Raw genomic sequence first — 18,799 nt, forward strand, 5'->3', positions numbered from 1 at the left:
CAGTGGGATGTTTCTTGGCCACCAATGTTAAAAGAGCAAAAGTTTTAGTCGATTGGGCTGATTCTTTACAGAGCTGCGTCTCTGAAAACCTCCGAGCTGGACCGTGGCGCAATGAGAGAACCTGGCGTGACGAATGTTTGACGTCACGAGGAATGATTGGCAGCTAGCAGAGGCTGGTCTGAGCAATGTTCGTGTTCCTCCTGTCCCTGTTAGAGAACACTTCAAAGTGTTACTTCTCTTTGACGGAAGTCCTTCAGGAAGTTCAGGATCAAAAACACGTCATGGTTTGAAGTCAGATAAAAGTAGAAAATGTCTTCACAGTGTTTCTTACTCTGCCTGTTCCCAGTCTGGTGAGTAAGGGGGTCATTTTCAACGGTTTGGACCATCATGGCGGCGGACCTCTACAGTCCCCCATCACCCCTGGGGGACTCCCTCCTAAGCAGTCCGCTGTGTGGAGACCTGATAGAGGACCTGCCCGACATCTCTCAGTCCATTGGAGACGACTCACTGGGATTCGATTTCCCAGAGTACCAGAGCGCTGATTCAGGGTCCAGTAGCTCCATCACCTTCGGTGAGTTCAAGAGCAAACCGTGACGAACCGTTCGGGCTTTTTAACAATAAACTGGCAGCTAACGTCAACCACGACGATGCTTTTTCACTTCCTGTCTGCACACACACTGAGATTTTGGTGAGAAAAACACATTTTTAAAACGGTTTCTGTTGGGTCCGTGTGAACCGGATATACGGAGCCTCATATCACTTTGTGCCCTAAAGACCCAAACAAATATGGAGTCGTTCTGCCTGTCGCACTTTATGCTGCCCCGGTCACCAACACGTTTTGATTGTGCGCTGAAATGGTTCATAACTGAGCAGAAACTAAATGTGTTTACAGACATTTCAGTCGAGCTAAGCATGTTCTTCCTGTGTCGTTACTGGATGCTCTTGCCACCCAGTTTCAGGTTTTTGTTTTTATATGTGTGAAAAACAAAATAGGATTTAAAAAAATATCAAAAGCCAGTGTCTCACTGGGCTGTGACTGCTCGAGACTAGTGGCTCAAAACTGAGGACAAAAGGCAATGTTTTGCTGCAGATTCATTCATTCAACCTTTATTTAAACAGATAAATCACATTGAGCCTCAAAGACTCATTTATAAGTGAGACCTGCTTGGACAGACAAACACAGTGGTTAACTGGACACATGAAGGTGTACCAAATTTTGGGTGTTTGCCAACAGGGAGCTGCGCAGTTTCATTTTGAGCTGCCATTTTTGGAAAATCGTGGCCTTTTTGTTGCGTTCGCAGCTTGAACGAAGATATTCTAGCATGCGAACATTATTTTTAACTCATCTTTTCACGTTGAACCGTCCTGTTTGCTTCGTCTCCACCATGAAGAAAAGCAGATTTGGACCAGTGTTTTTAAAGTCCCCCTCTCTTGTGCTAAACTTGGCTCTAGAAATTAAGGAAACTAAAGTGAGACGGGTTAGAGATCCCTGCAACAACTCTGCAACTACGTTTCTGTCATGAATGCCGTTCAACGAGTCGCAGCTTGATGAGATGCTGGCGTTGGAGCAGACCAGGGGAGTTTAATCCTGGTCCTCGAGGGACACTGTCCTGCATGTTTTAGATGTTTCTCATCTCCATCTCACCTGTGTCGTACAGTGGCCCTCGAGGACCAGGACTGGACACCCCTGGAGCAGACGCTTTTTAAATAGCTGTATCTCTGATTATCTTTTTCCTGTTTCTGTGACACCCTCTGCTCAGACACCTTGACTCCCGCCTCCAGTCCTCTGTCTGGGGTTTGTGGAGCAGCGCTGGGCCCAGATGAGACCCCGACCCCTCTCCACCTGGAGTGCCGGGTGTGCTCCGACAAAGCTTCAGGCTTTCACTACGGAGTGCATGCCTGCGAGGGCTGCAAGGTGAGAAATAACAACTACTTGTGTCACAGTCCGGACGAAGGATACAAAAACAGAACTTTTCAGACTCTTGTGCATTTATTTAGTTTCTTATTGTAGTTGGACAAGTTTACCAAAGAGGAAAAACATGACACGAACATGTACGGACGCACGCACCACCCAGACACATGCCAATCCCATCACGCAAGGGTGCTTGACCTGGAGGCCAGTGGAAAGTTTTCTGGCAGACGGGTCATGTGAGAGGGATGATGTGACACCCTTTAACCCTCTTTGTTTTTATTTTTTTACACAGAGCTGACACAAACACGAAGCTGCCTTTACTAGATATTGTCACTCCTGAGATTTAATGGGGACATTTAGCTTGTAAGACATTTTGATCAGATTAAAGTTTAGCTCAGCGTGGATGCCACAGATTCTTTACATTTCAAGGATAACTGAAGTATTTATGACACAGAGATCGCTGTGGACCCAACACCACTGACGGCGATCGTCAAGAGTTGGTTGTTGAACCCTCCGGGGATCATTAGACGTTTGTCTGGTCGTGCACACAACAGAGAGTTTGAAGTGGACCGCCTGTTGCTGCTGCTACCCTTTTCTTGAAAAGTTTCAGTATTCACAATGGAACGAAAGTAAAGGTTTTTTTTAAAGGAACTTTCTGTGGTATGTTTACGAGTAATTGACATCTTACCTGTTGTAGAGGGCTCTTTGAAGGAGGTCAGTTCTGACCAGACGAGCTAATATAATGGCTTATCAGTTTAGCGTTCTAGCAGAAATAAGAAATTCCTACGTAGTTGTCAACTGCATGTAAGATAATTTCAATTCAGTTCAGTTTGTTTATATAGTGCTAAATCACAACAGTTGAGCTCAACAGAACAAAAACAGTCCAGTCAGCGTCTAGTGACATTTTTTAAGTTGCCTCATCTGACACGGAACCAGTGGCGATAGTAGGAAGGATGGTTTGGATTTTCTCTCTAAATGAAATAATTTTATTTATAAAGAATCTCATGAACTTATCACTGCTTATAGTTGTAGGGATACATGGTTCAACAGAGATAGGAGGTTTTTTTTTCATTCAACCTTTATTTAAACAGATTAGTCACATTGACCTGGAGGTGGGGCACGCTGGCGAGCGCCTGGTGGCCGGGCTTTTACCCATGGAGCCCAGCCAGGCACAGCCCAAAGAGGCAACATGGGTCCCCCTTCCCATGGGCTCACCACCTGTGGGAGGGGCCAAAGGGGTCAGGTGCAATGTGGGATGGGTGGTGGCCGAGGGCGGGGACCCTTGCGGTCTGATCCTCGGCTACAGAAGCTGGCTATAGGGACGTGGAATGTCACCTCTCTGGTGGGGAAGGAGCCTGAGCTGGTCTGTGAGGTTGAGAGATTCTGGCTAGAAATAGTCGGACTCACCTCAACGCATGGCTCTGGCTCTGGAACCAGTTTCCTTGAGAGGGGTTGGACACTCTTCCACTCTGGAGTTGCCCCTGATGAGAGGCGCCGAGCAAGAGTGGGCATACTTGGTGCCTGTACATTGGGGTTCACCCCGGTAAACGAGAGGGTAGCCTCCCTATGCCTACATGTGGGGGGACGGGTTCTGATAGTTGTTTGTGCTTATGCGCCAAACAGCAGCCCAGATTACCCACTCTTGCAGCCGTTTGACTCGGGACACGGTGACATGGAATTGTTTGAGGTGTGCTCCGGCATCTCCTGAATTCGCCGGCTGATGCTGCGCCATCATTTAAAACGGCGCATGCTGGACTGGATGGACTTCGGGCATCGTTGGGTTTAAAAAGAGGAACACTCAACTTGGGGAACTGGAGGTTCTCTTGCACAGAGGCTTAAGTCTAAATGTTTACATGTGCTAGGATTATTCACCCCAGACGTTCAGCAAAATGTTGGCACTAGTCCCGCTTACTCCCACATGTATGTTGCAGACCCACACATCTGTTTTTCCACCTCTGCCCATCTTTGTTGTCGTGCTGATGACTGTCATTTTTATGGTTCCCTTCCACGGTACCCATGAAGAGTTTCACAACAAAACCGCATGTTTCTGTTCTAAAAAAATGACACAAAAACATGATACGTAACACATAATAACCTTTAATAGCAGCGTGCCACAGCTGCTCGTCAGCATAATCACAGCCAAGATGTTGTGCAAGTTGACGGCTGGTGTGTTTCGTGTCCGTGTGGCTCTGGATATACGAACAGAAATGACATTTTCTCGGCTCGACGGCGAGGGGTGGAAGAACGCCCCGGCTGGTGTTTCATTCATGTGTTCGGGGCGTCGGAGGATCGTATGTGTGACATCTGTTAGTGTATGTTGGCGCCGTGCCCAGAGCGAGTGATGGAGAGCTGTAGCCTTCCTCACTAAACTAAATTAAATAACCTTTTTTTAACAGCATTCAGTGCATGTGTTAACAAAATGGTCCACCGGGGAATAAAAATGCACAGATTGTATATGCAATGTCGTTATGGACTGATTAAGATGAATAAACGGTTTCTCTCCTGTTTCATTCAGGGTTTCTTCAGGAGAACCGTCAGGCTAAAGCTGGACTACGTCAGGTGTGAGCGCAGCTGCAAGATCCAGAAGAAGAACCGGAACAAGTGCCAGTTCTGCAGATTTCAGAAGTGTCTCTCTGTAGGGATGTCCCATAACGGTAAGACTTCTTTAAACGAGTTTTTAATCACGTTACTTTTGTTAATTTTTACTAGTTCAATACTTTGTCAAAATTCAAAGCAACATGAGATGAAAGAAAAACGGCTAAAGGAAAATAAAAATATCAATAAAGACGTTTTGATCAAATTAGCTATAAGACACTGAAACTCTGAGGACGTCTTCATCTCGTATTTCATCAGATTTTTTATTATTTAACAACTAGTAATGGAATCAGTTAAACGTTTCTTCTTGGTTTCCGTCTTTTGGATTTAAGCTTCAAAACTGGCTGCGTGCAGCGAGAACGCTGAATGACTGCTGAAGTTTGTTGAAGAAGCTGAAACTGAGTTCTTAAAATTAAAACGAGCAGAACCAAAGCTGAAACAATCAGAACAGAGGCGCAAAATGATCAGGACAAAATGATTGAGACACGAGCTAAAATGATCAGAGCACGTGCTAAAATGATTGAGACATGAGCTAAAATGATCAGAGCACGAGCTAAAATAATCGAGACACGAGGTAAAATAATTGAGACACGAGGTGAAATGATTGAGACACGAGGTAAAATAATCGAGACACGAGGTAAAACGATGGGGACACGAGGGAAAACGATGGGGACATGAGGTAAAACGATGGGGACACGAGGTAAAATGATCGAGACACAAGGTAAAACGATGGGGACACGAGGTGAAACGATGGGGACACGAGGTGAAACGATGGGGACACGAGGTAAAACGATGGGGACATGAGGTAAAACGATGGGGACATGAGGTAAAACGATGGGGACACGAGGTAAAATGATCGAGACACGAGGTGAAACGATGGGGACACGAGGTGAAACGATGGGGACACGAGGTGAAACGATGGGGACACGAGGTAAAACGATCGGGACACGAGGTAAAACGATCGGGACATGAGCTAAAACGATCGGGACACGAGCTAAAACGATCGAGAGACAAGCTAAAATGAACATTGACAGGTAAAATGAATAGAACATGAGCTAAAATGATCTGTACAGGAGCTAAAATATCGCGACATGAGCTAAAATGATTTAAATATGAGCTAAAATGATTGCGACAAGCTAAAATTTGAAGAATTCAAGCTAAAATGAAGCTACAAAGAGGAATCTCTGACTCACTCTAAACTAAAACACTTTAAAGAAATGAACAAAATGCAGAAGCTTCAAGATTTGTCGATGTCGTCTGGAGCTGTGTCCACCTATGATTTAGCTCCAGTTTCTTTGTGCTTTGAAGCGACTGAGTGTTCATTAGAACCGAGCCCTGCGGGAGGAGGCCTGATGCTCAGACAGCCCAAACACATTTAGCATCATCTAGCTCCGTGCACCGACAGGTCGTTGGGTTTGTTGTCTGCAAAGAGAGCAGCGTCAGAAACAACTTCTAATGACGAATGTTTTTCTGCCTCAGCCATCCGGTTCGGCCGGATGCCTCACGCAGAGAAGCTGAAGCTCAAGGAGGAAAGCAAAGTGATGGAGACGGCAGTGGAAAGCCCCGTCAAGGCCGACCACAAGATTCTGGTCAAGCAGATCCACGAAGCCTACGTCAAGAACTTCAACATGAACAAGGCAAAAGCCCGGCTCATACTGACTGGAAAAACCAGCAAACCGGTAAAAACAACACTCAGGTTTGTCGCTCGATGTCTTTGCCTCCGCTCACAGACTCCGTCTCCGTCTTCACCGACAGCCTTTCGTCATTCATGACATGGAGACGTTCCAGTTCGCTGAGAGGACGTTAGCGGTCCACATGGTGAAGCTCGAGTGTTCCGACCCAGAGAGAGACCTTCAAGCTGGACAGGGGAGCCCGTCTTTGGACGGAGAGGAGCTCCAGCAGAGAGAAGCTGAAGCCAGGCTCTTCCACTGCTGCCAGAGTACGTCCGTGGAGACGGTCACCGAGCTCACGGAGTTCGCCAAGGCCGTGCCGGGCTTCCAGAGCTTGGATTTAAACGATCAGGTAGGAACACGCACTTACTCTGGGAGCGATTAGCAATGTCTGATTTCTGCTTCCCGTCTTCTCCAAGGTGACGCTCCTGAAGTACGCCGTCTACGAAGCCCTCTTCACCCTCCTGGCCTCGTGCATGAACAAGGACGGCCTGCTCGTGGCGCGCGGCGGAGGATTCATCACCCGCGAATTCCTCAAAAGCCTCCGGCGGCCGTTTGGGGACATGATGGAGCCGAAATTCCAGTTTGCCACGCGCTTCAACTCCTTAGACCTGGACGACAGTGATCTGGCCCTTTTTGTAGCTGCTATCATCTGCTGTGGAGGTACGTTCTCTCTGCTCTGTCACCTTTAGCAGCAGGGGGTGAAAACTGCATAACTTCCTATTTCTTGTCCGTCCAACTCAGACCGTCCGGGCTTGGTGGACGTCCCTCCAGTGGAGCAGCTGCAGGAAAGCATCGTTCAGGCTCTACGCTGCCACCTGCTGGCCAACCACCCCGACGACACCTTCCTCTTCCCCCGACTACTGCAGAAGCTGGCGGACCTCAGGGAGCTGGTCACGGAGCACGCTCAGCTGGTCCAGGAGATCAAGACGACGGAGGACACCTCGCTGCACCCGCTCCTGCAGGAAATCTACAGAGACATGTACTGACACGAGTAACGATGTTTAAAAAAAAAATCTGCCTCGTTTTAGGATTCAAAGGCAGCTCGCGGTCGTGTAAAGATGTTTCCTAGTATTTCTATTTTAGCACGAGCTGCGACAGTTTGACTCGTGAATGTCGTCTTTTACACGAAAGCGTAACGGGGTTGTTTGCGCGGTAGTAAAAAATACTGTGCGGGCTCGTTTTTATGCAAGAAACCTGAACTTGAATGCCTTTAGATGTTATTTTTTTAGTCCCGTTTTTGTGTAGATTAATTTATTAAAACTTAACAAATCTTTATTTTTCCTGTTCTGAGGTCAGAGGTTAAAGTGTTAGTAACGTGCTCTGTGCTTCCTGAGCTCTCATTTATTGTATTTCTTGCCACTAGAAGGAACTAGTTTTACATTTACTGTAATTTCCTGTGCTGTGAATTTCTGTTAATCCTCTAATCTTGTGTTTGGGAGCAGAATACATAAAAGCTCACTTTTAATCTGATTTGTAATTTTCAGCATTACATTGTTAAATATTTCCACTGAAAACACACTAATCTGTTAAACTAATACTTTGTAAATATGACAGTCTGATGACGGCAGTGAAAGAGATTCACGAATCTTCAGAATGTAAACAAAGCAACAAAATAAGAAATTTGTTTTATTTTTGTTGTTTTCAGACTGAATCCGTGTTTCAAGTCATAATTAAATGGTTTATATATTTTTGTATCATGTATAGCACATATAACTGCAGATGTCTCGTTAAAAAAAAATAAAAAAATAAAAGCTGACAGGAAATTAATATTTAACAAATTTTTATTTGCAATACTCTAATATTAAGTTACTGACTGAATGAAGGCAACTTCTGTTTGTTTATTCAACCAAACTTCATTAAAATGGATTGATTTAAAGGTTTTTGTGCATTTTTAGTAACATCTAGATATTTAATTTTTATTATGTCTTTAAGGGTTTTTATTTGATTTTTGTCATACATCGTGCTGGTTCTCTAAGTATTCATGACAACTTTATAATAAATCCGTTTATTTTAATTTAACATGACAATCTGTTCCCTTTAGTGCAGAAATATAAAATCTGCCACAACTTTCATTCTATAAATGCCCCCAGATATATATAATATATATATATAATTATTAATCCCAGAGGGAAATTATATAAAGTATTTTTGAATTTAATTGAAATGTTTCAAAAGACGTGTAGCATTACAAAGCAGCCTCAAGTATAAATTGCAAATACATTTTCTTAATTTTTGCAAATCTTTATTTTTTCTACATCTCAATGTTTATATTGCAGGTTTTTGTTGGGTTTCAAGTTACTTTTTGAGTTTAAATATTTATATTTCACATCTTATTTTGGATGTTTCATTTCTTAACCTGATCATTGTTTTTTAATTAGAATCCTGTGTGGGTTTTTTTTTTGTTTGTTTTTTATTTTGGCCTTTGTGTTTTATTTCATGTATTTTTTAATATGTTTAGATCATTTTGTGTGTGATTTAGTAATATGCAGTCATATCAGTCAGTTATTTGTCATACACACCACGTGTGGTGGTGGAACAAAATTGTGTACACAGGGTCCCAGTTACATCCAACAATAAAATGGAAAAGAAAAACAATAACATCTAAGATATGAACTAAGAAAAACATCAGCTAAATACACACTAAGCACTAGTAGCATAAAAACATTACGTCGAACAGCAGCACGAACATGAGTCTGTGTGAGCAGATGAGCACGAATGAACACAGCAACATGAAATAGATCAGCAGCAACATGAAACAGATCAGCAGCAACATGATGTGATTTTCCACAGTTATTATTCTAGTTAGAGATTCATGAGTCTAACAGCCTCAGGGTAGAAGCTGTTCCTCAGTCTAGTGGTTCTACACTTAATGCTCCTCTACATCCTTCCTGAGGGGAGCAGGGCAAAAAGTGTGTGTGCTGGGTGAGTGGAGTCCTTCATGATGCAGGTGGCCCTCTTCCTGCATCTAGAGGTGTAAATGTCTGATGGTGGGGAGACTGACTCCCAACAGACTTCTGTGCAGCCTTCACCACTCTCTGCAAAGCTTTCCTTTCTGCAGCTGTGCAGCCTCCATGCCACACGATGCTCTCCACTGCACATCTGTAGAAGAAGGTGAGGACTGAACTTCCCAGACCAGCTCGTCTCAGCCGTCTGAGGAAGTAGTCTCTGATGATCTTCATCAGGCTGGTGGTGTTGTTGCTCCAGCTGAGGTTGTCATTCAGGTGTACACCCAAGTACTTGTAGCTGGAGACCACTTCCACCGCAGATCCTCTTATGTTCTGCGGAGTGTAGGTGTGTTTGTTCCTTCTGAAGTCCACAATCATCTCTTTGGTGGGTAGGTGCACAATCATATGTGAGCAGAGTGAACAGGAGAGGGCTCAACACAAATCCCTGAGGAGAGCCAGTGCTGAGGGTTATTGTGGAGGAGGAGAAGTTGTGGATCCTCACTGACTGTGGTCTGTTTGTTAAGAAGTCTAGGACCCAGATGCAAATGGAGGGGCTTAGTCCTAGTGTGAGTAGTTTGTCCATCAGGGTTTGGGGGATCATGGTGTTGAAGGCGGACGTAAAGTCCACAAAGAGCATACAGACGTAGGAGTCCTGTTCCAGATGGGTGAGAGCAGTGTGGATCACAGAGGAGATGACATCCTTTGTTGATGGGTTCTCGCAGTATGCGTACTGGAGAGGGTCTTCATTGATGTTGATTGTTGTTTTGATGTGAGTCATGACCAGTTTTTCGAAGCATTTGGCGACTATCGGGGTGAGGGCCACAGGCTGGTAGTCATTCAGACCAGTCGCTGTGGAGCTCTCTCGTTAAACAACTCGAACACGTGTATTTCCTCCTCCGGTCCAGTTGGTGGCGCTGCGCACTCACAAAACGAGATGGCCTGACCGGAAAAAAAAACGCTAACCGGGAGCAAGCTACCTGCCATAAACGATGGATAAATCGAGTGAAAACATATTTACGTGCCAGCTGTGTGGCTTGAGTACTCCATTTACTTACTACGGTCAGAAACCACCGAACACCAGAGCTATCGTGTAAGCTATAATAAAGCATTTGATAGCTCTCCGATGTTAGCCGTGCTAATTTGCTATCGCTAATATGCTAACGCTACTAAGCTAATGCTACAATGCTAATGGGGTCGCATGTGACGTTTACGTGTAATGTGTAAAACACGGAACCTAATCGTTTTGGGGTTTACATTATATTTTCATGTCTCTGGCTTGTAAAATAAATAGTTAAATTAACTCCGAGTTGAGCCTGAATATGTTTTGTTGTCCTTTAGGCTGCTTGAGGAGTGTTTTGTGACTAAAGATCCTTTCAGTCCGGACAAGGAAAAGTTTCTGGTGCTGGGCTCAACGTGCGGCCTGTGCAGGAAGTGCGTCTGTGTCGGATCGGTAAGGCGTTTGTCACAACCTAAATACGTTTATTTTTTTAAGTTAAAAACTTTATATTAACATCTACATAAAACTGTTATAAAATACGAGTGATTTTAAACACAAAAATAAACATTGGCCTTGTTTCTTACAAATAAAGTCATTAAGACACAAGTATTTTAATTCATTTTTTAAGTAAAGGTTTAAATTTGACCAATAATAAATGTTAAAGAAAAAAAATGTAAAGGTTCACACACTCTTCAGTGTTGTTAATCTATTAAAGTCGTTTTTAACTTGAGAAATACTGACTACTGGGTGACTTGTTCAAGTTCAAAAAAGCAGAACAGAAGCTAAAAAGCTCAGTTGTAGCTAACAGTTTAAATTAGCAAACCTGTAGCAAAAAGCTAAAGCTAGTAAAAAATAGCAAAACAAAAACTAAATGCTAAAATTAGCATCGCGTAGATAAGAAACAAACTTGGAAACTGCGTAGCAGAAAGCTAAACTGAGCAAAACAGTAGCTAAAAGCTTAATAATAACTGATTAAAAAAACTGTCAAAGAAAAACTAACCCTAGCTAAAACAATAGCTAAACGCTAAAATTATTACAAGAGTATATAAAAACTAGAATGAACAAAATTACAGCTAAAATTAATATTGCCAAAGAAAACCTCAGCAAAACAATAGTCTAATGCTACAATTAGCAAAAGATAAAACTAAAATTGACTAAACTATAGCTAAAAGGAAAAACTGGCAAAACAGTAGCTGAACGCTAAGATAAACAAAAGCAAGGCCAAAAGTTACAATTAGCTAAACTCTAGCTAAAAACTGAACTTAATTACAGAGTAGCTAAAGGCTGCAATTATCAAAACTGAAAATAAAAACTTAACTAAAATTGTAGCTACAAAGAAGAGCAAAACAGCTAAAGCTAAATAGTCTAATGCTGAAATTAGCAAAACATGGGTAGAAACTTACCTTAACTGTTACATAAACATAAAATGATCAAAAAAATAGCTAAAAGCTATGATAAGCTAAACCATGGCTAAATGCAAAAATGAGCCAAAATCTACCAGAAAACTAAACTTAGTATAAAAGTAGCTAAAGACTAAAAATGATAAAAATCGAAGATAAATATTCTAATAAAACCATAGCTACAAAACATTAACCTGAACTTATAATGATAATAAAAAAAAGAGTAGCTAAATGCCAAATCAAGCATAAAAATAAAAAATGACAGCAAGTTTACTAAAATAGATTTTAAAGAGATTAAAGATCTTGAGCAATTGAAGAGATCTGAATTCATTTCCTTGGTAATTTTTATGTAAAGGTGAATAAAGTTACAGAATTCAACCATCACACCACGGTATTCCCAATCAGGCTGAATATTTTTGATACTGGAATTATTCAAATCTAGTTTGTAGAAGTTCTTTGACGTAAGAACATGTGGAACAACTATGAAACAACTTAGAATCTATTTCTCTCCATTTTACAGATAGGATGTATACAGATGGGATTATTGTAGGACCTTTGTCTTTGTTGAAGTATTTTTATATAAACATGTAGGTTTCACTTGTATATTCCATCAGATATTTGACCAAATATCTTCACCAACGAATATTTAAATAAAAATGCCTTCTTTTCTGTGTCAGGACTGCAGTCTCTTCTACACCAAGCGGTTCTGCACGCGGTGTGTGAACAAGCACTTGGACCAGTTCCCCCGGCAGATTCAGGCCGAGCTGGCGAAGAAGAAGCCGACTTCAAAGCCCGCCGTCTCGTGACGCGACATCCGTGAAACGCTCGGCAGACTGCAGGCAACTTTTATGCATTTGGTCATAAATGGAGCGGAGCTGTGGACGTGTAAACGCGTTAGTCCGCTTACTTTGCTGTGAACTGCAAAACAATTCGTGTTTGGTGAACCCAGTTTGCGTTTCACGGTTAACTAAACTGGGCAGTTGTGGTATTTTCTGAGTGTTATTGGTTATTTTAAAGGGTTATCGTAGCATAGCCTGGTTGGGAAACACAAATCTCACTAAAACTGCAACAAAACGAAGGAGCTGTATGTGATTTGTGCTCAGGTGTCTTCTCACTGCGTTGGATTGTTGCGGCTCGGTTTGCCACAATAACAAATTGTGCGGGGCGATTAATTGTCTCAAAAATTATTGCGATAAACGATAATATTGTTTGAAATTTGACAATAATTAGTAACGTCAAATTTAAGAAGAAATGTTGGTTAATTTGTTTTGCGTGTAGTACCTTTTTTGACCACCAGATGGCAGTATGAACCGAAGGATGGATAGTGAGGTAGTGAGCAGCGTGTCCCTTTAAGAAAAATGGGAGGGAGGCCCCTTGACGTGACATGGGTTGTCTCGCTTAAGCCGTTCAGTGTGGTTTGAGCTCTTTAGCATAGCATTTTTCACACAAAGCTTTAAATTAAAAAAAAATCTGTAAACAAGTTCTCAGCTTCTTTGTGCAGAGAAAAACTTTTTACGCGAAGGCACGGGTTTCAACCGTGAATTTTGGAGCTTCGACAAGACAAAGAAGTTTATTCCCGAGGTCGGTCTGTTAGCTTAGCTCGTAGCTTAGCTTCTCCGCTGCATTTAACGGTTCAAAAATGCAATTTTGGATGGTGAAAATGGATTTTAAAGAGAAAGGGAGGGGTCAGTGAAGAGCACCGGAGTTGAGCCTTTTGTCATCCGGTGTCTTCAGTAGAAACGATGGGGTCGATAATTTTCATTTATCGTGCGATCAATTGATTTATTGTTTATCGCGACAGGCCTAGTTGTGGGCAAACGTGAATCTCTTAACGACAGCATGAAGAGGTGCGGAATGTAGATCAGCCGAGCAGCATCAGAATAAATTTAAAAAAGTATATTCTTATTCGTTGTGTCACAACACTTGTACACTCAGAGTGAAAGTACTGGGTCAGGGCTTGAACCCAAACTTCATGGCATCTTCGCTTTTATCTATGTACCGATAACGCGTCATGTTTTATTACACTGCCTGATAAACAAAATGCTACTTCAGGATCATCTACCGAACATACGTTTGTCTCTGAAAGAAGGAGTCCTGATGTTTCCGAGTCTTAATTTCCTCTAAAGCAGCTGCTGCGCTCGTGAGACCCGAACAGCAAAGTGCTCTTCTCGCCTCATTTCTTACTTTCCTGTCTAATCAGAGGGCGATCAAAATCTGCTTCGGGTTCAAGGATCAGTCCGGACAAGGCCGCGCGGTTTACGGCAGCATAAACACATTATGGATTAAGTGTGATCCGAGCCCGATAACATCTATAACACAGATGGCCCGGCTGGATTTATCACGAGATGTTTGGAGTCTTTGCAGAGGGTTAATTGAAACAGCATGGCCGCCTCGTTTTACTGGCAGAGAGCTGCAGATGACACTCGTAGGGTGCGTGCACGTTTGGAGGAGGGACGTGAAGGACTGCATGTTCGCTGATTCAACACTCGCTTTGCTTTCCTGTGGTATTTACTTATGTACATTTTTAGCAATCTACTTCTGAATACTTTATTTTATCCCTTCGCATGTGAAAACGCTCGTCTCATTCTGGAGATGCTTGGAACTTTTATACTTTTCAAATTTTTTAACCTTATTCACAAGTATTTTAGCGTAGAAATACTTTAAAAACTATTAAATTCTTCAAAAAACGTTCTGTTTCAAATCTACTTCAGCTGCAGGCTTAATTTTTTTTTTTGCTGTATTTTTAGCTTACGTGCTAACTTTCAGATTTTTTTAGCCATTTTTTTTGCTACTTTTAGCTTCATGCTAACTTGTACTTTTAGTTAGCATTTTTATACTTTATCTTTTAATTAACCATTTGATCTTTTTACATTTTAATTAGTAATTTTCTAGCTTTTAGCCAGCCATTTGCTACATTTAGTTTCCATTTTTTTATTTGGTTTAGCTTTTAGTTCGTCTTTTGTTGCTTTTACCTTATAGCTAGCGTTCTGGTACTTTTAGCTTACCTTTTGATACTTGGAACCAGCTTTTTGCCACTTTATTCAAAAAATATATCTAAAAAAATTAGACTATTGTGAAAAAGTCAATGACTTCAGGAAGTGAAACTCGTGTAGATTCATTGTGTAACAGGTCTCTCTTGTAAATGAGTCCTCGAGGCTCAGTGAGACTAACCTGTAGAAATAAAGGTTGAATGAATTACGCAGTTAAATATTTCAAGCTGTGATTTATTTTGTATTTTATTAATTATGGCGAACAGATAATGACAAACCAAAACTCGGTGTCTCGGAAAATCTGAATATTGTGATAAAGTATTGGAAACTCGTGCACAGACGAATCCTGGACACATCCCACAAGTAAAGCCACTCCTGAACCAGAGACAACACCAGAAGTCTCTCCTGGACTGAGGACTTCAGAAAACCCCAGTGGACCAGCACCAACAGAGGACATGGACCCCAAACCATCACTGACTGGAAACTTCCCTGGACTTCAAACAACGTGGATTCTGGACCTCTCCACTCTTCCTCCAGACTCTGCGACCTTGATTTACAAATGATGTGAAAATTTACTTTAATCTGAAAAGAGGACATTGGACCACTGAGAGACAGTCCAGTTCTTTGTCTACTCAGTTTCTAGCTAACTTTCATACTTTGAGCCAGTTTTTTTAATACCTTTGGCTAGTTTTACCTTACTTTTAGTTTTAATTAACATTTCGCTACTTGTACATTTTAGTATTTCAACTATTAGTTACTATCTTAGTTGCTTTTAGCTTCTAGCAAACCTTTTGATACTTTTAGCGTGTTCTATGCCACTTTTGCTACTTTTAGCTAAGCTTTTGCTATTTTTTTTAGCATTTTGCTACATTTAGATACTATTTCTACCTTTTTGGCTAACCTTTTGCTACTTTTAGCTTGCATTTCACTACTTTTTAGTTTTTAATCTTTGAGTATTTTGTTTTAGCTTGTAGCCAGCCACTACGTTAATCTGTTCATGTAAAATGTTGTTACTTTTAGCTAATACTTGTAGCTTCTAGCTAACTTTGTGATACTTTAGCTAACCTTTTGCTACTTTTTAATCATTGGCTAAGTCAGCCTTTTGCTACTTTAATATTGTACTTTTAGCTAACCTTTTGATACTTTTAATCAGCTTTTTGTCACTTTCAGTTTTTAGCTAATGCGTTTTTACTTTTAGCTAGCTTTTTTATACATATAAATTAAACTATGTCCAGAGCCGTAAAATATATTACATTACGTTCAAAGAGGTTACAATGTTTTAAGGTTAATAAATACATATAGCATTTGTTTTGTGTATCTTTAACTGTTTTGGGCAACGCAGGGCCCCCTGAAACACATCCTGCCCACGGCCCCCGGATGTCCAGGACCGGCCCTGCTCGTGTTTAAACTTTAAGCTCACGTGAGTAAATTGCAGCCAGTGAAGCACAAACTTCCCCTGTGGCACCGGTCCCAAAGTCTGACAGCGATAGGCACAACGCCAAGATGACGGGAGGCCTCTGATGTCACCGCAGAGTTGGACATTTTTTGTTGTTGTCACAAAAAAAAAAAAAAAAAAAAAGCCTGATTGTTGGTGCCTCACCAGCTGAATAGTTCCACTGATTGGATCAAGTGTTTGTTTTTCTGCGACACCAAATCAGATCGAGCTGCGGAGATTGCTTCAGCACCTCCACGCTGCACAGTAACGTGTTTTTACCCCGCTTTAAGCGTTTATCTGCCGGTTTTGACCCACTTCAAACAGCCTGAACACGGATGCAAATGTGCTGTGTGAATCTGATCCAGGATCTGCTGCTGGGCCTGTTTGACTCGCAGGATGGGCGGTGCCACCGACGATTCGCCTTCTGTGTTTAAATAGTCAAGTTTCCTCCTTCGGGCTCGGCTCCGTCTATCGCCATGTTGGCTGTTGTTGTGACTTGACGTGTTTTTACTACGAACCTGACAGGAGCGGCTCCGCGCGCGCGCCCCCCACACACGCCTTCGTATATATATTTTTTTTTATATTAATTTTTTTTTTTTCCAACTTTTGTTTTTGTGATTCTTGGATGACATTCGCGGAGCATGCACGTGCCGTTTCTGCTTTTAAAGGGAGTACTTGCAGTTTGAGAGAGTCCAAAACTTCCTGCTCGTGCGCGAGCGCGTGGGTTTTCCGTCCTTGTCGTGTGTGCGCGACAAAAAAATGTCAGATGTTCGCCTTTCCGACGCGAGCCCGACGGTGGAGAGGGTGGACGCGCGGCAGCCCGACAACGTCCGCTCGGTGTCCCGGATGCTGTTCGGCACGCCCGACCCGGAGGAGACGAGGAGGTACGTGGAGGCTGTGCAGCAGGAGAGCGCGCAGGATTTTATGGAGCGGTACAACTTCGACCCGGTGACTGACACGCCGCTTTGCCCGGGGATATTCGAGTGGGTGGAGGACGACGAAGCACCGGAGTTTTACCACAGGCCGCCCCATAGGAGCCAACGGCCAAAGCGGGGGGAGGCTCGAGACTCATCCGGCGACGAGCGACCGAACGGCGAGGGGAGTAGGAGACCGGAGTCCGCCCAAGCCAGCACGAACGGTTCGAGGAAACGACGGCCAGGAGCCTCAGGTAAAGACTTTGTAACTTTTTTTTTTTAAGATTTGCGCTGCTGTTCGATTTATTTTTTTTTTTTTGGGGGGGGAGCGGCAGCGTAGTTCCACCGGTGTTGTGTCGAATTCCGTTACCCCCATGGAAATCCGTCCCGCCACTGTTAAAACGTACATTTTCGTCGTAGAAAAGTAAAAATCATTACGTCATGACGTAACGACTAATTTCTCAAACGTGAGGACTTGTTTTTCTTAACTGAAAAAAAAACTTTTATTTTTATTATTTTTTTGGTTAACCATCGTTTATAAACTAAAAAAGTATTAAGGCTGATTTTAAGAAAACAGTCTAGCTCCTGCTGGTGGTGTTGGATGGGGGGGAACAAATCGATACATCAATGACCTTGAAAGATGTTAAAGTTAGAATTTTTAATAAAGGTTTTCCAATTTGGTTGCAAAGATTTAGTAGAAATGTAAAAAAAACCCTTATTTTATTTAAAGTAAGCTTGTATCTAACGGTGCATCTGTGATCTGTCAGGTTCTTGCTCTGATGAGTGTCAGAAGAAGAGGTCCAGTTCGGACAGAGATGATGACGAAGAGGACCCGGACTGTGTAGGACGTGTAGTGAAGTCAGCCAGCAGGCCTGATGACAACCAGGAGGTCCTGTTGAATGCAGGTTAGGAACCTCAGTGCTTTAAATGTTTGGAACAACCACGAGAAGCTGTGAAGATCTGCTGTATTGTCTTCAAACTCGAGATTTATTTATTTATTTAAAGCTCCCACAAGCTGTGACTGGTTGTGTGTGTGCAGGAGTGATGTAAAGCAAAAGTGACTGTTCTGTGCCCGTTTCCTCTTTACGTCCCACAGAGCACTGAGACCTGTCGCTGGTGGAATACTGTAGGCGTTCTCCTCACCTGACGGAAAAGAGAAACAAAGCAGCTTCATCCTGAAGACGAGGACGGGCTGCACAAAAAGCACTAAAGACGTACACTATCGAGGTCTGGCACTCGTATCAAATCAAAATAGCCTCAAAAAGCAGCAGACAATGTAGCAGTATGCAAATTAATTTTTGCTTTTTTTTTTTTTTTTTTTAAAGAACTATGTACTACCTATGTTTTAAATGTAGCAATTAAGAAAGCATATTTTGCTTTTATGCCTTTTTTTGTTTTTAAATGTGAGTTTTGACTCTGGAAGTTGCAGTGCAATTTCCAACAAAATAATGTTTTTAGAAGTGATCATTTGTCTCATTATTCAGGTAATTGAATAATCAAAATATAGATTTTTGTAAAAGTCAGGGTTATGTGGAAACAATATGTTTTTTTTTTATTTCATTTAAATATCATGTTATAGACCCAGATGGGCACACTGTAAGCTGGGGGTCTATTAAACTGAGTTTACAAATATTTTGTCCCTTTTTTTAAAAAAATTATTTCTAACCTGTGGGTAAAGAGGGGTGTTTAAACTGCTGAGCAATGCCCAACCAAATTTAACAAAATAATCCTAGAAGTTAAAATATGTTTTGGTGACTTGGAGGTCACCGCCCCTCTGTATGTAGGTGTGGTCCAGGGTAACGGAGCAAACATGTTAAAAACCACTGGGCTTTTTATGCAAATATGTGAATCAAAGATTTGTTTTTGTGCTGTGGAATTCATGTGGAACATGTAATTGCACTATTCATTTTCTCCTTTTAGTGGGGGGCGAAAAAACAA

The 18,799-nt window shown here is 42.2% G+C and overlaps 3 protein-coding genes across 3 annotated transcripts; all 3 read left to right on the forward strand.

The window, feature by feature from the left end:
* The first annotated feature begins 377 nt into the window (after positions 1-377).
* LOC119428068 (peroxisome proliferator-activated receptor alpha) lies at positions 378-8,056 on the forward strand. The gene is made up of 7 exons (XM_037695712.1): positions 378-571; positions 1,761-1,915; positions 4,428-4,566; positions 5,987-6,186; positions 6,263-6,529; positions 6,597-6,840; positions 6,922-8,056. Exons 1-7 carry the CDS (start codon positions 388-390, stop codon positions 7,164-7,166), a joined length of 1,434 nt encoding a protein of 477 aa, XP_037551640.1. The 5' UTR covers positions 378-387; the 3' UTR covers positions 7,167-8,056.
* Positions 8,057-10,049: 1,993 nt separating this feature from the next.
* cdpf1 (cysteine rich DPF motif domain containing 1) lies at positions 10,050-12,376 on the forward strand. Its single transcript, XM_037695713.1, has 3 exons — positions 10,050-10,215; positions 10,464-10,575; positions 12,200-12,376. The coding sequence occupies exons 1-3, from the start codon at positions 10,115-10,117 to the stop codon at positions 12,326-12,328; spliced, it is 342 nt and encodes a 113-aa protein (XP_037551641.1). The 5' UTR covers positions 10,050-10,114; the 3' UTR covers positions 12,329-12,376.
* Positions 12,377-16,367: 3,991 nt separating this feature from the next.
* Positions 16,368-18,179, forward strand: cdkn1ba (cyclin-dependent kinase inhibitor 1Ba). Its single transcript, XM_037695598.1, has 3 exons — positions 16,368-17,115; positions 17,629-17,766; positions 17,958-18,179. The coding sequence occupies exons 1-3, from the start codon at positions 16,707-16,709 to the stop codon at positions 17,963-17,965; spliced, it is 555 nt and encodes a 184-aa protein (XP_037551526.1). The 5' UTR covers positions 16,368-16,706; the 3' UTR covers positions 17,966-18,179.
* The last annotated feature ends 620 nt before the right edge of the window (positions 18,180-18,799 follow it).

Source organism: Nematolebias whitei, chromosome 22, assembly GCF_014905685.2.
Source record: "Nematolebias whitei isolate Nwh7 chromosome 22, NemWhi1, whole genome shotgun sequence".
NCBI lineage: Eukaryota > Metazoa > Chordata > Actinopteri > Cyprinodontiformes > Rivulidae > Nematolebias > Nematolebias whitei.

What these genes read in the sequence shown, in the direction of transcription:
- LOC119428068 (XM_037695712.1), top strand. Translation starts at nt 388, where the DNA reads ATGGCGGCGGACCTCTACAGTCCCCCATCACCCCTGGGGGACTCCCTC. An exon ending in ATGCCTGCGAGGGCTGCAAG is followed by an intron (nt 1,916 to 4,427) that starts GTGAGAAATAAC and finishes TGTTTCATTCAG; the next exon opens with GGTTTCTTCAGGAGAACCGT. An exon ending in TGCTATCATCTGCTGTGGAG is followed by an intron (nt 6,841 to 6,921) that starts GTACGTTCTCTC and finishes CGTCCAACTCAG; the next exon opens with ACCGTCCGGGCTTGGTGGAC.
- cdpf1 (XM_037695713.1), top strand. Translation starts at nt 10,115, where the DNA reads ATGGATAAATCGAGTGAAAACATATTTACGTGCCAGCTGTGTGGCTTG. An exon ending in CCGAACACCAGAGCTATCGT is followed by an intron (nt 10,216 to 10,463) that starts GTAAGCTATAAT and finishes GTTGTCCTTTAG; the next exon opens with GCTGCTTGAGGAGTGTTTTG. An exon ending in AGTGCGTCTGTGTCGGATCG is followed by an intron (nt 10,576 to 12,199) that starts GTAAGGCGTTTG and finishes TTTCTGTGTCAG; the next exon opens with GACTGCAGTCTCTTCTACAC.
- cdkn1ba (XM_037695598.1), top strand. Translation starts at nt 16,707, where the DNA reads ATGTCAGATGTTCGCCTTTCCGACGCGAGCCCGACGGTGGAGAGGGTG. An exon ending in ACGACGGCCAGGAGCCTCAG is followed by an intron (nt 17,116 to 17,628) that starts GTAAAGACTTTG and finishes GTGATCTGTCAG; the next exon opens with GTTCTTGCTCTGATGAGTGT.